Source organism: Tenrec ecaudatus, chromosome 4, assembly GCF_050624435.1.
Source record: "Tenrec ecaudatus isolate mTenEca1 chromosome 4, mTenEca1.hap1, whole genome shotgun sequence".
In the NCBI taxonomy this organism is placed as follows: domain Eukaryota; kingdom Metazoa; phylum Chordata; class Mammalia; order Afrosoricida; family Tenrecidae; genus Tenrec; species Tenrec ecaudatus.
In genome coordinates this window covers 155060689-155079848 of record NC_134533.1, presented here as the reverse complement: position 1 = coordinate 155079848, position 19160 = coordinate 155060689, and the positions used below count along the sequence as shown (strand labels likewise).

At 42.7% G+C, this 19160-nt stretch overlaps 1 protein-coding gene across 1 annotated transcript in view; it reads right to left on the bottom strand.

The window, feature by feature from the left end:
* Nucleotides 1-6287: 6287 nt before the first annotated feature.
* Nucleotides 6288-19160, bottom strand: part of LOC142445281 (uncharacterized) — a 112107-nt gene continuing 99234 nt past the window's right edge. The window contains exon 8 of the mRNA XM_075546959.1: nt 6288-10906. Within this exon, the coding sequence (XP_075403074.1) occupies nt 10499-10906 (408 nt within the window). The 3' untranslated portion in view covers nt 6288-10498. The remainder of the gene's footprint in view (nt 10907-19160) is intronic.

Sequence of the window (19160 nt, the reverse complement as noted above, 5' to 3'; positions counted from 1 at the left end):
AAAGTTACCTAAGCATTCTAGTTCACAAATTCCAAGAGGCAGCCTGTCTCTTGGTTGTCTTTTCAAGGTTGGTGTTGTGCCGGATGAGTAAAGTAAGTTCCTACAGAACCCAGAGGAGATATTGTAGATCGCACATTGATCCTTTCTGGATCAAAAACAAAACAAAAACTCACGGACTCATAGGGACCCTATAGGGCTGGGTAGAACTGCCCCTATGAATTTCTGAGGCTGCAACTCTTTACGGGCATAGAAACCCATCTTTCTCCTGCGGAGTAGCGGGTGGTTTTGAACTACTAACCTTGTGGATTGTAGCCCAACACAATCATTATGCCACTAGGGCTTAAAAGTAGACTGTTGGGAGTATGAAGTTTAAGATTACTCAGTCATTTGTAAATAATCAAAACCAACGTTGTTTCTATTGTTGGTTTTCCCCTTTCTTTTACTGGTAAGCAACACATCTCCGATTCTTTTCCATCTGGGGGAGTAAAATGCTAAGGTTTTATAAACTAGTATTTATCTCCATTAATTCATTCGTTTTCCTGGAGTAATAGGTTCACAACCAACTGGGGGAAAAACGTAGAATCTGTGAGGGCACTGGAGATGAGCTGTTCAATGGGGAAACAAATACGGGCGTGTGTCCCAGCACACCATTGCTTCTAGGTAGGAATTGAGCATGGCCAGGTTATCCCTGTCCAATACCAGTGCACAGATCTTACTTGTGGGTGTAAGAGGGCCAACACTAACTTTGTGAGCAGTGCTCTCATACGTTAACGTGCTTATGAATTATCTGAGGATCACATTAAAATCAAATTCCATTCAACAGGTTTGGTGTGAAGCCTGAGATTCTGCATCTTTAACAAGCTCCTGGCAGATGCCGATGCTCTTGGACCACAGTCTGAGCAGCAGAAACAGAACACTGACAACCCTGTGCCCGGTAAGAAATGAGATGCCTAGGCAGAGGATGGACGTCCAGGTGCAGAAACTATGTGAATGGGAAACCATTCGCTTAGAAGGGAACTGATTACCTCCTTCTGTAAAATTACAGGTCCAGGTTTAGAGTCCAGCAGGGCTCTTCAGGACTCCACAATTTACAGATTTTTGAGTTAACTTTCATTTTCATTTTGGCTGCTATCTCCTATATTTCCCCCCTCATAAATGGTTAGCAAAAATCAGAAAGAAGTTTCATAGCATGGGATTACTCACAAAGATCCCCAATTAGTTATGCTCCGCAGCTTTTAAGCCAGATGAGTTAATTTTTTTCAATTTCCACACTCTTCTTCCATAATTCTTAAGAACGCTGTTCAGTTTTGTACTTTAAATTTGATTTAAATTTGTTCTCTTATAAGAACGAAATCTATAGTTACCTGTTGCATGAATAAAAAACATAGATCTTATTATTTTACAGTCGCCCTGGTGGCATCGTGGTTACACTGCAAGGTCAGCAGTTCAAAACCACTGGCCAATCCATGGGAGACAGATGAGGATTTCTATTCCCAGAAACGCACAGTGGCAGTCCTGTCCTGTATGGTTGCTATAAGCCAGAATTGACTGATGGCCGTCGATTTACTTATTTCACATTTTTTCCAGAAAAACTATTTGTGAAAAAAGGGTGATATTTTAAATGGAATCAATCTCATAAAACGTCCCCCTGCTAAGACAGCAATGACTGCTAATGGTTGTTAACGGCAGCTGATTCCATTGCATCTTTGAATAGAGTTTGAACTGGCTGCCTCTTATTTACTCTCAATAGCAGCATTTTCACTCAGAAATTACATCGTCTTCCCTGGACTACTCTACTTACCTGGACATACCAACTGGGGGTCATCGCTGGTCTGTTCGCATCACAATCACTCCGATGCAGCAGTGATGGGCCATGGTCTCCACATTTCAACCAAGTGCGTGTCACAATTCCTGTCACAAGCCTGCAGTGGCCTCTTATTCAACATCCTCTCTCTTTGGGGTCAACTTATCTTTTCAGGTTCCTACAACATAACATCCCTTCATCAAGTCTTCTCTGTATGTCTCATCTCTCTCTCTCTCTCTCTCTCTCTCTCTCTCTCTCTCTCTCTCTCTCTCTCTCTCTCTCTCTCTCTCTCTCTCTCTCTCTCTCTCTCTCTGTGTGTGTATGTGTGTATTCCTCCTCCTCCTCCTCCTGGAATGCCTTCTTATCCATTCAAAATCTATTGGAGATGTCAGTTCTTGTTGGAAGTATTTCTTCATTCAAGCCAGGAGCTGAACTCATAATACATCACTCTTGATTCTTATCTCCTTAACCCCTCTGCCCTAGATAGTAGTTTCTTCATATACATCCTCTCTGCCTCTGACAATACAATTCCTGGGGATCTGATATATGTCTTAATTATCTTTGTAGTTCTAACAATGCTTTTTCAATTTTTCTCTATCTATTGAAGAAATGAGTTAATGGATAATATAGCTTTATTGTTAAGTGATGAATCAAGAGACTCAGAGACTGCAGATGTTTAAACCTTCTCTGTAAACTTTACTTATTTGGGGCAAATTGCTTAATTTTTGTGATTTTCTTTTCTCTCATGTAGTTATTTTTTGAAGTGAAGGGTGTCTTGTCCATTTTATATTCATGTAATGGGCACACAGCACCACGTGACACAAATGTGAGAAGGGGGAAGTTTTTGACTTATTGGGTCAGGGTAAATACTTTTGGAGGAGAAGTGTGTTCTGGATTTGACTACAGTGTTCCTATGAAATTATGTATGTGAAAAGATTATATAATTTAAGATTTCAAAGATTTAACATGATAACATTGACCTCGGAATTTATTACTATACAGGCTTAATACTTTCAAGAGGAAAAGTCAAATTTCTTCCTTAAGATACCATGGGGACCACCTCGGGAATAGCACCAGACTTGTCCTTCATGATTTAGAGACCATTCAGGTACACATAAAGCACACTGCTTCCTTAAAATAGGACAGTCCAATAGTCCATAATCATTATCAGAGCTATGAACTTTGGGCACACACCACATTGATTTCCTGTCCTCTATAAAAGCAGAGGTTAACAGTTTGGAATTTTCAGCTGCAGTTCATTAACTCTTTTTAGGACATTAGGTCCTAAAAGTGCAGTATTAGTATTTTATCTATCAGTGCAATATTTTAATAGTCCAAAAGAATTTTAAAAGACAAAGCTTAAGAAAATTTGTTTTATAATCAAGTTAGCTATAAGTGATTTGTGATATTACAAAAAAATTAGATTAATTTAACATTAAAAGACTTCAATCTTACATTTTAAAAAATATTAATGTCTTTCAGTTTCATTGCCAGAAATATAACCTTTAAGCAGTTCTGACCAACTATAAATATAGTAATTTGACTAGACATTTAAAAACTCCTTGAGAAAACTGTGGTAGCCATCTACATTTCCCATCTTTATCCACAAATACTAGTTTACATAGTAAAACAAAGCTTGTTATAAATCTTTAAGAAATATTTTCTTTGATATTATTTTCTCTTGACACATGTCAATCCTTCTACTGAGGCCATAGAAAGAGTCTACCTCTAGAAACATTACAATTGTTAGACTCAGTATCTATTATAAACACAGCATCTATTATATACCTGAATGCTGAAGAAAAAATGGATGCATAAGCAAATGTGGTGAAGAAAGCTGATGGTGCCCGGCTATCAAAAGATACAGTGTCTGGGGTCTTAAACAAGTGGCCATCTATCAGGGAAGCCTACATGTAAGTATACCAGCCTGTGTAATCATGAGGTGTCAATGGGATCAGTGATCATGTTGGGAAGGTTATTAGAACAAAGTGTTCTTGTGTTGAGGGAGTGCTTGAGTAGAAACCCAATGTCCATCTGCTACCTTAATACTTAACATTTAAATATATTCCTAGACCCGTATCCCTATCGTTCAGTATTAATATATTTACATATGTACCTGCCTATATTTGTCTTTTGCCTTGTAGTTCTTTCCTCTATTTCCTTTTACTTTCCTCCGGTCCCACAGTCATGTTCAGCCTTCATTTGGCTCTCAGTAATCCCTCTCGGTTACACTGCACGTGAGCAAACCCATAGCTTCTCACTCCCTGTCATCGAATCGATGTGGACTCATAGAGACCCCAGAGGACAGGGTAGAACTGCCCCTATGGGTTTCTGAGACTGTAACTCTTTCTGGCAGTAGAAAGCACTGCATTTCTCCTGCAGAGCAGCTGGTGGTTTCGAACTGCTGACCTAGCTCTTAAGAGCCTAACTTGTACTCCAGTGTTAGCACATAGTTTAGAGCCTGCACTACTCAAATGTACTGGGATGAAATAAATGTAAATATCAATTCTGTTCATTTATGGAATGACGTCTCTGTCATAGGGATTGATTCTAGAATTACTCATTGTATTGCCAGAATGTAACAACAAACTCAGAACCCAGGCTTTTACTGATAGTCTTTATGTCAATTTTTGAAAAGCTAATATGACTTTCTTTACAGATTTAAATACACTCATAATTTAGGAAAAAATCAATGTCCTTTTCATTTATTTAATCAATAAAAATTTTTATTGGGGCTCATAAAGCTCTTATCACAATCCGTACATACATCAATTGATCAAAGCACCCTTATACATTCATTGCACTCGTCATCCTCAAAATTCGCCTTCCACTTGGGTTCCTGGAATCAGCTTGGTTACCTTTTTTTCCCCCTCTCCCTCCCTCCCTGCTCCCCCCTTCCCCCTGGTCCCTTAATAGTTTATAAATAATTATTTTATCTTATCTTACACTGCCCGGCGTCTCCTCTCACCCACCTCCCCATTGCCCATCTCCCAGAGTGGAGGTTACACATAGATCTCCAAGATTGGTTCTCCCTTTCTACATCCTCTTCCATCCTGGTGTCACCACTCCCACTTCTGGTGTTGAGGGGTTCGTCCGTCCTAGATTCCGTGTTTCCAGATCCCCACTGCACCGCTGTACATCCTCTGGTATAACCAGGTCCACAAGGTAGAATTGGGGTCATGATAATTGGGAGGGAAGGAAGCGTTCAGGAACTAGAGGAAGGTTTTGAGTTTCATTGTTGCTACACTGAACCCTGAGTGACTCATCTCCTCCCCACTACCCCTTTGCAAGGATGTCCAGCTGTCTACAGATGGGCATTGGGTCCCCGTCACGCACTCGCCCCATTCACGGTGATGTGATTCCCACCCGCCACCCCCACCCCCGCCTTTGTTGTTTGAGACCTGGTCAATGACCTTTTCTGTCCCCAGATCTTCTCCAGGGAGGGTGGAAATTTCAAGACTGTGGAAAAGGCATTTGTAACCCGATAAAAAAAAAACTAGTTGCTGCAAAATACCTTCTCACGCCTTCACTGGTTTCGCCATCCACTTCATGCCGCGAGCGCTTGCAATCAAACCTCACGACAACAGATCGGCGAGAGAGGCAGCCCTGCCAAAGCGTGGCACGGAGAGCTGGCTTCATACGTGGTGATGATTTTACACGGGGCAACAATGGCCGTCGCTTATTGTAATAGGTATGCCTTTACTTTACAGGTACGTTAGAAACAAAGCGGCAGATAAGCCTCATTCGTGGCCACTGCTCTCTGGGCACATTGACACAATGAACTCCAGCACACTAATGATCATGAAGATGGCGCAGGACCGGAAAACGCTTTGTCGGTTACACACATGAGGAGGCTTCAAAGAGTTTGTGCAAACACGAATTGTATGGAAATAATGGAGTTTTCCCATGAACCCTGTGAAGCCCCCTCACAGTTCACGAGAGTCAAAACTGACTCAGTGACAAAGAACAATGGCAGATAAGAATGATGATGATAATTTGGATAAAATTTCATTTTCACATGGATTTAAATTTAGAGACCCTGTGAATTTAAAGAAAAATCTTAATATGATGGAGCTTCAAAAAAAATTCATGGACAAAGAGAATTTCTCCACAAATGTTTTGAAGTCCCCCCATATCGTGTAGATGCTATAGACAAAGACGATGGAGGAGGCTGAGGCCACCCTGGTAAGTGGGTATGCGGGGTAGAAAAGGTAGGGGTCAGGTGACAGCGGTTCTGGTTCTAGGTTCATCCCCACCTAGTAATACGGGCCTTCTCCTCGTCGGTAAAGAGGAGGCTGTGGGGCAGCCAGGGGCCCGCAGCACAGGCCTCCTTCTGGGAGGTTGTGCTCGCTGGTCAGAGGCCAGTACAAGAACCACTCATCTCAGGAAGATGACAGGCAGCATCCCAGAGTGAAACACAAGACGTGATCACCGAACAAGTCAGGGGAGTCAGCGGACCTTGCGTGCAATTTTTTTTAAATCACTTTATTGGCTTATACTTCACATATAATTTTTTAATTGTTCAACCATGCTAAGAGTGCAATTATCACCACAAGCAATTTCAGAACATTGTCTTCTTTCTTGGTCTCCTTCTGTTAGCTCACCATTTCCCCCCAGCCTCCCCGGCCATTCCCCCAGGTAATCACTCATCCAGGGACTATCTCTACCGATTTGCCAATCCTGGGTCTCACATACAGAAAATCATAGAAAACAAAAAGCAGAAGTGAGTAAACAAAAACCAACAACAATGACAAGGCAACCGCAGTTGAGAAGCAGGAAGTGCTAAAAGCTGAAACAACTTTAAAGTAGGCTAACAGGGAGATCAAATGAGAAAGTGTTACATTTTTAAAGATCATTTTATTAGGGGTCTTACTCTGATAACAATCTATACACCAATTGTATCAAGCATATTTGCACATGTGTTGCCAGCATCATTTTTCTAACCATTTACTTTCTATTTGAGCCCTTGGTATCAGCTCCTCTTTTCCCATCCTTCCCACACTCTCCGCGAGATTGGGAAAGCATTACGTTTTCTCCTCCCTCCCTCTGCCACAATCGACTTTATAGGATGCGCTCTCTCTGATAGCAAGGTATTCACATCCTTGGATTAGTTCAGAGACTAATCCACATGGGGACGCTGCAACTGGATGTGGGGCTTTTCCTGTCATCCATGTTGTTGCCAGGTGCCTTCCAGTTGGTTCCGATTCATACAGAGAAATGAAATGACACCCGGCCCTGCCCCATCCTCACACTTGTTCTTAAGTTTGAGCCCATTGTTGAAGCTACTGTGTCAACCCACCTTGTCCAGGGTCTTCCTCTGTCTTGTTGTCCCTCCACTTTAAAAAACCTGATGTCCTTGTCGAGGAACATGGTCAAAGGACGTGAGACCAAGTCTCCTCCTCCTGGCCTTGAAGGGGCATTCTGGTTGTACTTCTTCCAAGACAGACCTGTTGGTTCTTTTGGCAGTCCACGGCACTTTTAATCTTTTTCTCCAGCACCATCGTTCAAACGCATCGATTTTTCTTTCATTTTTCTTCTTCAGTGTATGACTTTCACATGCATATGAGACAATTGAAAATATCATGGCTTCGGTCAGGCACACCTCAGTCTTCAAAGCAACATCCTGGCTTTCCAATACCATAAAGAGGTCTTCTGCTGCAGATTTACCTAATGCAAAGTCATGTATTAGTCTGACAGGCATGGTTCTGCCTTGGTGAAGGACTGTTATGGAAAGTTTTGCCCTATCACCAACCTCCGTTGTTTGTATCATACATAGCCTTCTTCACACTAGGTATTCACAATTTACGCTCTCTTACCATCTCTTCCTTCTGATTTGGATTTTATTATTTGTAATCCTTGGATCACACGGGTTATTGTCCTTCTTCCACAAGGTCTTAGTTGACACCTCACTTAGATGGCTACTGGCTTGAAGACAAGCCTTTGGGACCCCAGACGTGATTCTATCTGATCACTGGGCACCATTGGTTTCTTTGCCACTCTTGCTGTACCACTTACAGCTTCAGTGATATCTTCACGAGGGCAAGTAGCAAGCATATCGTAAGAACTCCTGTTACTATTGTCCATGTCACAAGAATGAATTGTTCTTAGATAGGGGCTAGAATTAAATGTGATCCCCAAATCTCTTCATATATTTTTGCATGTCTTTATGCAGGTCTCTCGTACACTTTAGAGACATCATTATCACTTCATGATAAAGAACCTTTTAAAATTATTCCACAGAGGCATAAAATAATTCCATTTGTAGTGTCACTCATTTGGCCACTGATAGAGAATTTAAGACGCGATTGACAAAAGGAAACGATGCAAGTATTGGCTGGCTTCAGACCACAATGCATACATGGTCGACTCGTAAGATTAAAAGCTTAAGTGACTGGACACTATTTATACAAACAAGGGGTTGGTTGGTGATGGGCACACTTTTGATAACACTTATTCTCCACGCAGAACCACAACGACTAGACTGATACATGTCATAAGCAAGCAAGGAGGACATTAAAACAGCAAATATATGGCAATCCCAACCACCATTCCCTGGGCACCCTCAAAGCAAGAGAGCCGAACCAAAGTCCAACCACCGCCAATTCCATAACCCTGGGGTCGCAGACCTCTGTTCCTCCTCACAGTAGGGTGTTTCAGCCTTGTCCAAGGGACTAGTTTGGTTCATTAAACCTGCTACAGGTGAGGTTGAGGTAAAGGCTCGTTCACTTAGTGGAGTTTCCACATCAAATTCTTCTGGTGCGGCTATGAAGCACGCGGTGTACTTCCACAGGAGAATCTGAAGTCCAGCAATCGACGGCACACGCCTCGGTTACCAAAGGGTGGGCAGAAACTAGGTCAAAAGGGTCCAACTAGAAGCACAGTACTGGGCGTGTTCTCCCTTTGGGCTTTTTTTTTTTAAATATCATTTTAGTGGGGGCTTTTATAACAATCCATACATCCATTGAATCAAGCATATTTGTATATCTGTTGCCATCAATATTTTCTAAACATTCACTTTCTATTTGAGCCCTTGGTATTAGCTTCCCTTTGGGTTCTATATAAGTATTCATAAGCATTTTTTTCTGGCTGCTCCACCCACTTTATCCATCACTAGAAGTATATGTCCCGCTCCCCCATCTTGACTTGAATTTCCAGTAATTTTTGCTCTTATTACTCTTGTAGGGGTGTCTGCTGAATGGCAGCAACTGGCTGGTCTTCTCCCTCTCCCCCATCTTGAGAAACTGACCCCAGCGGAGATGAGGTCTTCTACCTGTTGAATCATTTTATAAAGGGGGTGAGATGGTCATTTTGTTGTTTTAGGTCAAAACCTTCTACTGGTGGATGAGACCAATCCTTTGAAATATTGGAGATATACTTGGTTTGGCTTAAGAACTTTATTATTTTCCCCCCAAGTATGCTTGGATTCTCTCATCAATAATGTCGCTAAACAGCGGAGGATTCTGTGTGCCAAATTTTATGCGTTTGTAACATTTTAATCTGACTGATGTCCATGATGCAGTCAGATGGAGGATTTAAGTAAAGTCTGTCTTAGAAGAAAAGTACACTTTTATTAGATGGAGAAAAAAATAGAAGAACAGTACTGTCAGGAAAAGAGCTGGGTTTGGAGAACTGGGCAGGGCCTGGATCTTTTAGATACAAAACAGCTGGTCTGGTTTTTCCTTTCCTCTGTTCACTCTGAAATAGAATTCATGTCAAACAGTTGCCCCACTTTCAAGGGTAATAAATTTGAATGCTAACCTCACTCTTTGTGCCTTTATTAAATTGACTTGAATCAGGAGGACACAAGTCCAAATCAAAGCCTACCTCCTAGAATCAAAAAGTATTCCATGAGCAAAATCAATATCCAGTGATATTTTCATGACCAAGCTCTTTGTCTTCTAAAATAATATGATAGGATGACAAAGGAATTAGGGTCACTTTTTCTAGTCTAGAAGGTCTCCAGACTCCCAAGATATGTCACCTTCCTGAAGACTAGCTGTCAGTCCTTTTGCTTGAGCCTGGAAGGGATTTGGAGAAAGCCATTCGCCTGTGAGGTGGGACAGAGAAGCTGCTGCTACTGCTGCTGCACACGCTACTGTGCAATGTTGAACTAGGCATTTTGGAAATGACCTAATTAAGGAGTAAATTATTTTATTTTTCCTTCATTTGGGATATTTATTATAACTCCATTCAACCTATGTAGCTAAACAAACAAATAAATGCCAACAAAACCAAAAACCAATCCAATCTTTTCTTCCCCCCCTTTTTTTTCTATTGTGGAAGCACATCTACTTGCTAGGGTGCAAGAGAATTTAAAAGACTCTGTCTGCGACGAAATTTGGCTGTGATCTCTGAAAGATCATGTTCATAGAGCACATCCAAGTATATGCAGGGCCAAATGCACAGACAATGTAGAATCCGACCTCTGGGCTAGTTAGCAACGACTTGATTCTTTGTTGCAATTTCAAAGGTCTGTAGGAAAAGCTAACCTCCACATTTTATATCTATATACTTGTTAAAAATACCTTAAAAGTGTCTCTTTAAAAGTACCTACAGAGATGCATTTCAACTCCCATTCTTGATCTGTGGTAGTAACTGGATCTTTGTCTCCCCAGTCACAAGGACTCGATGGCTTTCTGCAGAAGACTGTGCGGGCTGTGTGGACCTGCCTTGGCCTCCTGCCGTGGGGGTCACTCATTGCTGACTCATTCTCCTTCGAAGAATGGCCGCCAGTCTTTGCCGGGTGTCAGTCACTGACGATGCGCGGCCCCTAGGAGGATGTGGTTGAGGGAGAAGAGGCAAAGCGGTGCTGCTCATCCTTGGGGGCCTCTCTGGGGAAAGGGCGGGCTTGGCCATTTGTTGCAGGCAAGGGGGTTTGATGCCTTTTTCAGAGTTCGGTCTTGCTAGGCTCTTCTCTCCATGCTTACCGGCTGCTACTGCAGGGGAGGCCACGCGGCCCTGGCCGAGGGGACAGGGTGACAATGGTAACCTTCCGCTGAGCTTCGTAAGTTCCAGGAGCTGCTCTCTGGCAAGGCTCAGAGCCTCTGTCAGTTCAAAGCGCTCTTCACACTCTCTACGCACCGTTTCCTGAAGAAACGTGTTCTGAAAATAGAGCGGGGGGGAGGGGGGGGAGAGAATCAAAGCACCTTTTAGTTTAAACAGTGTAACAAACAGTCATTGGCAATATAAACTGAGAATTGAACTGTACTCTTTGATTGCTTCTGCAGTTACTGGACCACATGGGGCAGATAGGTCAGAAGTGCAAACCCTGTTTTAACCAAACATGTGGCTCAACCCTTTTCATGGCCAGAAGAGGAACCAAGAACCAGAGGGAATGACTGACTGCAAGGGTGGTGACCTCAAGTGGTGGCAGTGGGCTGAAACCCAGGTCTTCTAATGCACACACGCACACACACACACTTTCACCGAGTTGATGCCGACTCAATCTATAGGATGCAGCAGAACTGTCTCTCTGAGTTTCCAAGAATGGGCTGGTGGTTTCGAACTGCTGACCTTGTGGATTGGAGCCCAGCGAGTAACCACTACGGCTGCCACCTGGGCGCTCCATGACTTGCACACGTGGTGTTTAATGGTAAATGCCCTCTAGGCAACTAAGTGTACTTTCCTATGGTGCCTCTGAGTCTGGAGGGGCACCGAAATGAACACAACAGGTGAAATTGCTTAATTCAGAACTTGAAAGAATAATACATATGTCAGCTACAGTCTTTAAACCACAAAAATCAGACACTTTCTGTGATACTTTCCAAAAGGAATTTAAATCTATCCACTGTTTGTTATTCTGTAAGCTCTCTCCCAAAGGTAAAGAACTCTCTTCAGCAATCGCTGGCCAAGTTACTGGAATGACAGTGGATACAGCTCCAGGCTTCAAGAAGCTTGCAGTGTCATGAGTTTAAGCAGAGCTTCCTGTTACAGCCGAGTAGAATCTAGATACCAGGGTACAAACTATGGGTTTAACATGAAAAAGGATTCCTTTAACAGAAATATTAGAGGGCACCTGATAATTGAATCTCACTCAAAAGGGAAGTGAATAAACAAATTTAAGCTTCAAATGTGTGATTGGGTTTGAGATTATTAATGCTCCTTTACATTTTGAGAGTTTATTTTCTACTTGAGGGGCTACCCATCTTTTATCTATGGAGTTCATACTATATTAATTTTAGCCCCGTGGTAAGAAGTAGGTCTTGAGTTTTCTCAGTCTTGACATTTGTGTCGGTAGGATGAACAAACAAACAAAAGCAAGCAACCCCCAAGCAAGCAGAATATTTCTGGAAAGATGGTTGCTTGAGCAGGTCCGACATCCCCGCCCTCTTCAGTGAATATTCAAAAAGCCACCCAGAAGTCTGTAGTCACGCCTGTAAGCATCCTGAAAGTGTAGACCAAATATGGCAGAAAAGGAGCAACCAACCGAAACGAAACAAGGGCACATTTTACATCGTCGGGGATCTTTTTTCCACCCTCTGCGCCCTTCTTTCTCTCCCAGTGCAGGCACCAGGCAGCTGTAGAGGGGCCTTGAAGTAGACTTCAGATACTTAAACTGCTGTTTTATCAGAGACAAAGAAGCACATTAAATGACGATAGTCAATTCATTCAGAATATATGACAATTATAAATAGATATATATCTAACATCAGTGCCCCCAAATATTGAAAGCAAACACTGATAGAATTGGAGGCAGAAATAGAATTGGATACTTCAATACACTATTTTCAATATTAGTCTGAGAATCTAGAAAGATCAATAAAGGAAGGCAGTACTTAAATAACTTTATAAATCAGCTAGATCTAACACACATATAGAACACTCTGCCCAATGACAGCATTGTTAGAGAAGAAGATACATTCTTAGTATCAGGGATATTTTCCATCTTAAAACGCAAGCCCTAAAAAATCAAGAAGACAGAAACCTTGCAAAGTATCCTCTTCAATAACAATGGAATTACACCAGAATTAATAATAGAAGGACAATTAGAAATTACAGAATGTGGAAATCAACAAACGGGTCAGGGAAGAAATAAGATAAATCAGAAAACAGAAGTTGAATAAGAATGCGAACACAGTATACTAAAATTTATGGGCTGCAATGAAGGTGGTGCTCAGAGGAAAACTTCTAGTAGCAAATGCCCATTTTAAAAAAGAAGCGCGATCTCGCATCAGTAACCTCGCTTGACTACACGAGAGACTAGAAAACGAAGAGCAAACTATGCCTAAAGCTACCAGAAAGAAAATAACTAAAATGAGAACCCAAAACTCAAGTGCAAACCTCACTGAGTCAATTTCAACTCATGACAACCCTCTAGGACAGAGTAGAACTGCCCCTGTGCGTTCCCGAGTCTGTAAATCTTCACAGATATAGAGAGCCTCAGCTTTCTCCTGTGGAGCGGCGCGGGGTTTGAACTGTTGCCCTTGCCGTTAGAAGTCTAACACATAACCCACTATGCCACCGGGGCTCCTCAGTAAACAAAATACATGATATTAAATAGGAAAAAAGGAAAGACCCACATTATTACCCTAGTTGACAATATCCAACACCCCTTCATGGTAAAATGTTCTTTCATGGTCAAAAGTATGAATTGAAAGGAAATTTCTTTCTCCTTTTTTAATTAAATGGGCTTTTATAAATTATGAATTAGGTGGGGGTTTACATTTCAAATAATCACTTTGGATTCAACAATTTCAACTCCTTATTAAATTCCTCAATAGCTTACCCTCTAGCTGCCTTTGACTTCTCTCCCCCCTCTTGTGATTTACTATTTTCCCTGAAGGGATATTTCTTAACATGAGAAGGGCATTTATGAAAAAAACCACAGCCAACATCATGCTGAATGAAGAAAGACTGAGATCGTCCCCCCCCAAAGTTCCTGTTTTCATCAATATACTCAATATTGTACTGGAAGTCCTAGTCAAAAACAAGAAAAAGAAACAAAAGGAATAGAAATAGGAAAGAAGTAAGGCTATCTCTATTTGCATATGACATGAGTCTATATGTTGAAATCCATAAAGAATGTACAAAAAAGCTACTAGAGGTAATAAGTGATATCAGCCAAGTATTAGGGTAGACCAGGTTAATGCACAGACACCACACAGGATTCTATACTTCAGCAACACACAGTCTGGGGAAAGAAACACACCAAGAAGTACATGAGGCAAAGTCTTGCCATCTTCACTTATAACGATCATTCTGGTGGCACTTCTTCAAAGACAGACTTGTTATTTTTCTGGCGATCTATCCTACATTCAATATTTTTCACCAACGCCGAATTCAAGGACATAACTTTTTCTTTACCTTACTTATTCACTGTCTAGCTTTCACTTGCATACGAGCCGTTGATGGTCCTGACAGCTTTGCTCCATCCACATCATTAAGTTACGTTGAGGTGGCAGCTCTTCCTCAAATGTATTCTGAGTGCTTTCAAACCTGTGGGGCTCATCTTTCAGCACTGTAGCAGGCAATGCTCTGGTGCTGGCCAATTTTCTTAGAACGAGGCCACCAAGTACTTCTTTCTATTATGTCTTAGTCTGGAAGTTCCACCGAGACTGTCCACCATGGATGACCCTGCTGGTATTTAAAATACTGGGAGCATAGCTTCTGAATCAGTTACACACAAGCACCTCCTGTACACAGGGAGACAAGTGAGTGGTGCAATTACGACCAGAAAGTTATTCAATTCAGAATTTGATCATCCAAACAGAGGGCTATGGGGGAAATCTGGTTAGCCAGTCAACACAGTAGTTTTCTATAAAATGAACTGCATAGTATAGGCTACATATATTATTTATATACATACATTATCCACAAGCCACATTAAAACAAAAATGAGGTGTTAATCAGTTGCTTTCGGTTAATTGTTGTTTTTGAGGAGCGGAAGATCAAAGATGGTGAGTGGACTTTATTACCTGATTCTCTATATCTGACTGACTTGTTGAAAAGTCAGGAGAGGGCTGGCAGAGAAGACAGGAAGGTACCACATCGGTGTCATCTCATTTCGTGCTCCTAGCAACTACATTTGATGATGCAAGACACTGAAGGTCAGAGAGGTTATGTTAAGTTGCTGGGAACGGCCCTGCTCTGAATTGCTGGAGTCCTGCCTGCCACCAGAGCCCAGCTCCATGCTGCCTAGGCTTAAATGAATTGTCTGATTAGTACACGAACTACACAGAGTTAGTTGGTTCCTAAAACGCATGCTGCTGCCCATATTTTCTTAAATCCTGGCAATCTAAATTTTGTTGAGGGAGGCTCATGGGTCATGTTTCTTGTTTAGGCTAAGCTTGCAAAATGTGTTCAAGTGATGATGTTTAAGTGATTTTCAATCAATATAAAAATACCCTCGATTCAGAACATTATGAGAAAGAGTTCATTTGGTTATACTTTGTCAAAGGAGAAACAGACTGTAGTGAATAATGAGGCCAATCAATCGATGACCTGAATAATCGGCATGACAATATGAAAGGGTGAAGTAATGTGATGAGAAGGACTCACCTTAAAAAAAAAGTCAATTTACTAAAATTAAATTCAAGCCTCCAAGGAAAGGAATAGTCCTTTGCAGGAAAAGCATCCATAAAGCAAGCTGCTCAAAAGCTATCTCAAGCAAGTGACAGCCCACTAACGGAGAACATGAAAAGGCAGTGCAATGGGACCAAACGGGCGCTGCCTGCAGGTTGACCTCTTGAGGGAGCGGCTCTTGGTCTGGAACTCCCTGCTCTGAGCTCATCCTTCTTTCAGGATAAAGGATTCATTGTCTTTCTTCGATTAGTGCCCAAACTAGAATCCCCCTCTGCTCTAAAAAAGGAGCCAAAGTGAGGACTTCTGTTTTTGTCTCTGCCACAGATCCGATGCAACACTGGGGGAATCTTCTATCTGCTCGGCCACTGTCACCCCCTCCTCTAAAACCCTGACGTCACTCAGCTTTGCCCAACAAACGGTTCTTAGATCTCCTAACTCCCTCACCCGTGGGGAAGAAATAGAAATGGAGGGTGGTGGTGGTGGGTGGTGCCTGGCGAGAGGGGGCATGGATGTGGCCAGAAGCAGCAGGCATGTTAGTGGGAAATCGTTCTACGTGGAAAAGGATTGTCTACTCACACTTAGAGTGTTTTCAGCAACATTTCGTCCTTCTGGGCAAGAGGAAGGTTGGATTGTTGCAGACATTTAAAAGGTGCCTTCACTGAACAAAATGGAAACATTTTCTAGATAAAATATGTTCAGTGGGATTGACAAACATGGACAAACACGAGAAGAGTGCGGGAAGCTGTAGCATTTTAAGTTCTGGCTAAAATCTCCTTTGGCTACGTTCACGCACTCACCACCATCAAGTGGGTTCCAGCTCAGAGCAACCCTATCAGACTGACGGACGGAGTAGAACAGCCCCTGCGGCACTCCGAGGCTACACATCTCCGTGGGAGCAGAAAGCTTCATCGATCTCCAACCGATCGGCTGGTGAGTTTGAATTTACTACCCTGCAGTTAGCAGTCTGACATAGCCCCCACCACGCCATCGTGGATGGCAGGTAAACGGGAAATCAAAAGAGAAGGGCGGCCTGGCCAGGTGACAAAGGGGCAATGGGCCTTTCTAGGCATAGTGGGTAGGGAGAACAAATGGCAGGCAGTTAGCTGGGGAGAGGCCCAGCTGGGGCCACACCTGCTCTCGGGAAGGGGCGGGTCGACCAGGAATGAGATGGGGAGAAAGGAGCAGGGCCAGATCAAGCAGCGCTGTGGGGACTTAATTCTGACGGCTGTGTGGAATCATTGAGAGGTTTCTTTCAAGCATCAGGCCGGCACGGTCAAATTGCTAGCTTTGTGGAAAATGCTCAGAGTGGGGCAAGGCGGGAGATGGGGAGGGCGGGGAGGGGGCCAGGGCGCCGGGCTGTAGAAGCCTGATGTTTCCTTACGCTCTGCAGGTGGGGGGAGAGCCACAGACAGATATCTCTGCAACACATTCAGTTGAAGGCCACTTTGGATGGGCTTCAAATGTGACTTACTTGTCTTCCCACTGGGGAGGTAAAATGTCAAAATGAAAATACAAATTATCTCACCATCTGTTTGAAATTTCTAATATTAAAATGCAGCCAACTCCCCCTACTCTTTGAGATGTAAGAGTGGTTTATTTTTATGTTTGTTTTCATTTCCATCCTTAGAGACAGCTGGGTTGCTTTGCCTTCCAAAAGCAGGGGAGGGACGGGAAAGAGGAGGCTTTGCTGGGTGGTGTGCTCTTTCTGCAGGTGAGACTCCCATTTGCAATGGGATGCAGCTGCGTTACGTATAATCCGGCAGTGAGGGGGGGGTCAGGAAAGCCAGTGTTCCGAGATGAATAAGCACAGATGGGTGGTTCGTTCATGCTTTATGCCCAGTGACATCTGAACCAGCCAGTCTCAGGATTATCAGATTACCGTATATAGTCGAGGATAAGCCGACCCAAATATCAGCTGCGGCACCTAATTTTACCACAAAAACGGCATTGAAAATGTGCTGCAAAACTCGGCGCATGCACGAGTATACACAGTATACAGTCTCCATCAACCCTAACTCGATATATGTCAGAGTCCATGCACTGCCTGTTAGGGTTGAGCTGGTGGGGTCGGGGTAGTGGGGGTGGTGACAGGGCTCAGGTCAAAGAAAACTTCAAAGAAAAGATGTGGGACTAAAAGGAAGCCCAACAGACACGCCCACCCCTCTCTCTTTTTTGCTCCCACCCCTCTTTTTAACTAATGTTCACTAACCAAATGGGTCCTTTAGGGAGGCCGGGAAGATGTAAAATTGATGTCAGGCAGGTTGTTTGTAAAACGGCATGTCCTTGCTTGCAAATGTAAAAGTTCGTGTGAAACCAACTCTGGCAGATGCATCAGAACAGAAGCCGTGGGAACAGGGCAGCCAGCCCTCGGCCCTCGGACTGCTATCCTCCAGCAAGAGATTTGCAAGATGGGAAAGGCCCAAGATGTGCTTTTCAAATTCAATAAATGGCTTTTAGTGACGATTTTACTGAAGCTTAAACAAAACAAAAACGATTCTTCCCAATTTCTTCTCATTCTGTCCATTTTCTGGCACTCGAAGGCAGTGAACGAAACCAGAAAACACTGCGTCAGCACTGACTGGGTGGCCAACATGGTACAGCACACAGGCTTTCCTGGAGGGCTTCCGGAATGAAATGTGAGCAGGGTGAAGCAGTCCGAGCCTCCTCGGCCCCACGTCCTCAGGCTCAGGGTCTCAGACTTCCACTCATCTTCCCCCTTTCACTTACCCCCCTCCCAACCCTGGTGCATTTCTGAGGCTGTAAATCTTTGTGGGAGCCCTACTCTTCTTTCTTCTTCTTCAGGTGCTCTGATTTATGATGTTCTAATTTATCAGGGCCCAACGTTGGGAACCACTTGTTTGGTAATTTACTAACTGATCTTTCCGTACCTCTGTTTCCATAGATTAAATTACCGTAGAAGTAAATGCATTTTCTTCTCTGCTTTGGTTTAATATACAAATGCAGCGACTACATTTTCCCAAAGCAAATCAAGCCCCTCTTTCAAATATTTGTGTTTCAAATTGCTGTATCCATTCTTGCCAAACTTATTAGCAAACTAAGTAGAGTTGTCTTCCTCTCTCATGAAATTTTACATTTGGAAATCATTGGAAAGTAACAAAAAAGTTAAAAATCACCATTGGCACCAATATTTTAAAAAAGTATTTAAGACGTGAAACCCTACGCATCTCTTCTTAGGCATCCCTGATGGGGATAGTTTGTTAAAATCACCACCAACCACTGCCATCAAGTTGAAAGTCCCTCCTAGTGAACTTAGAGGGTAGATTAGCATTGCCCGGTGGTCTTTCTGAGCTTTAAGACCTTCAGAGGAGCAGACAGCCTCTCTTTCTCCTAGGAGGGGCCAGTGGGCTCAAACCACTAGTCTGGGGCTAGCAGTTCAATGTAGAAACAACTAGGCCACCAGGGCTCTTTAGTTTGTTAATTGTTTGGGGAAAATATATCCTTAAATTTTCCCCCTATCATCTTTCTCCCTTGTTCTGTAATACAGTAATGCATATATATTCTCTTTTTTAAAACTAGACTCATGCTATGTGTGATTATTGTTGGTTTTTATTCTTGCTAATAAATGCAATATTAGGGTAAGTAAAAAGGTATTGCTACAAATCCAAAAAAAAACTCTTACTAAACAAAAACATCAAAAGGTGAGATTTCTTCCTTGACGTAGCCTCCATCTAGGTCTATACACTCCCCCCACCCCCCCATCATTTCATTGGGAGCTCTTACAGATATTGTAACAGTCCATCAATTGTAACAATTCAATTAGATCAAGAATAATTGTACAAACGCTGCCACCATTAGTTTCAAAACAATTTCTTTC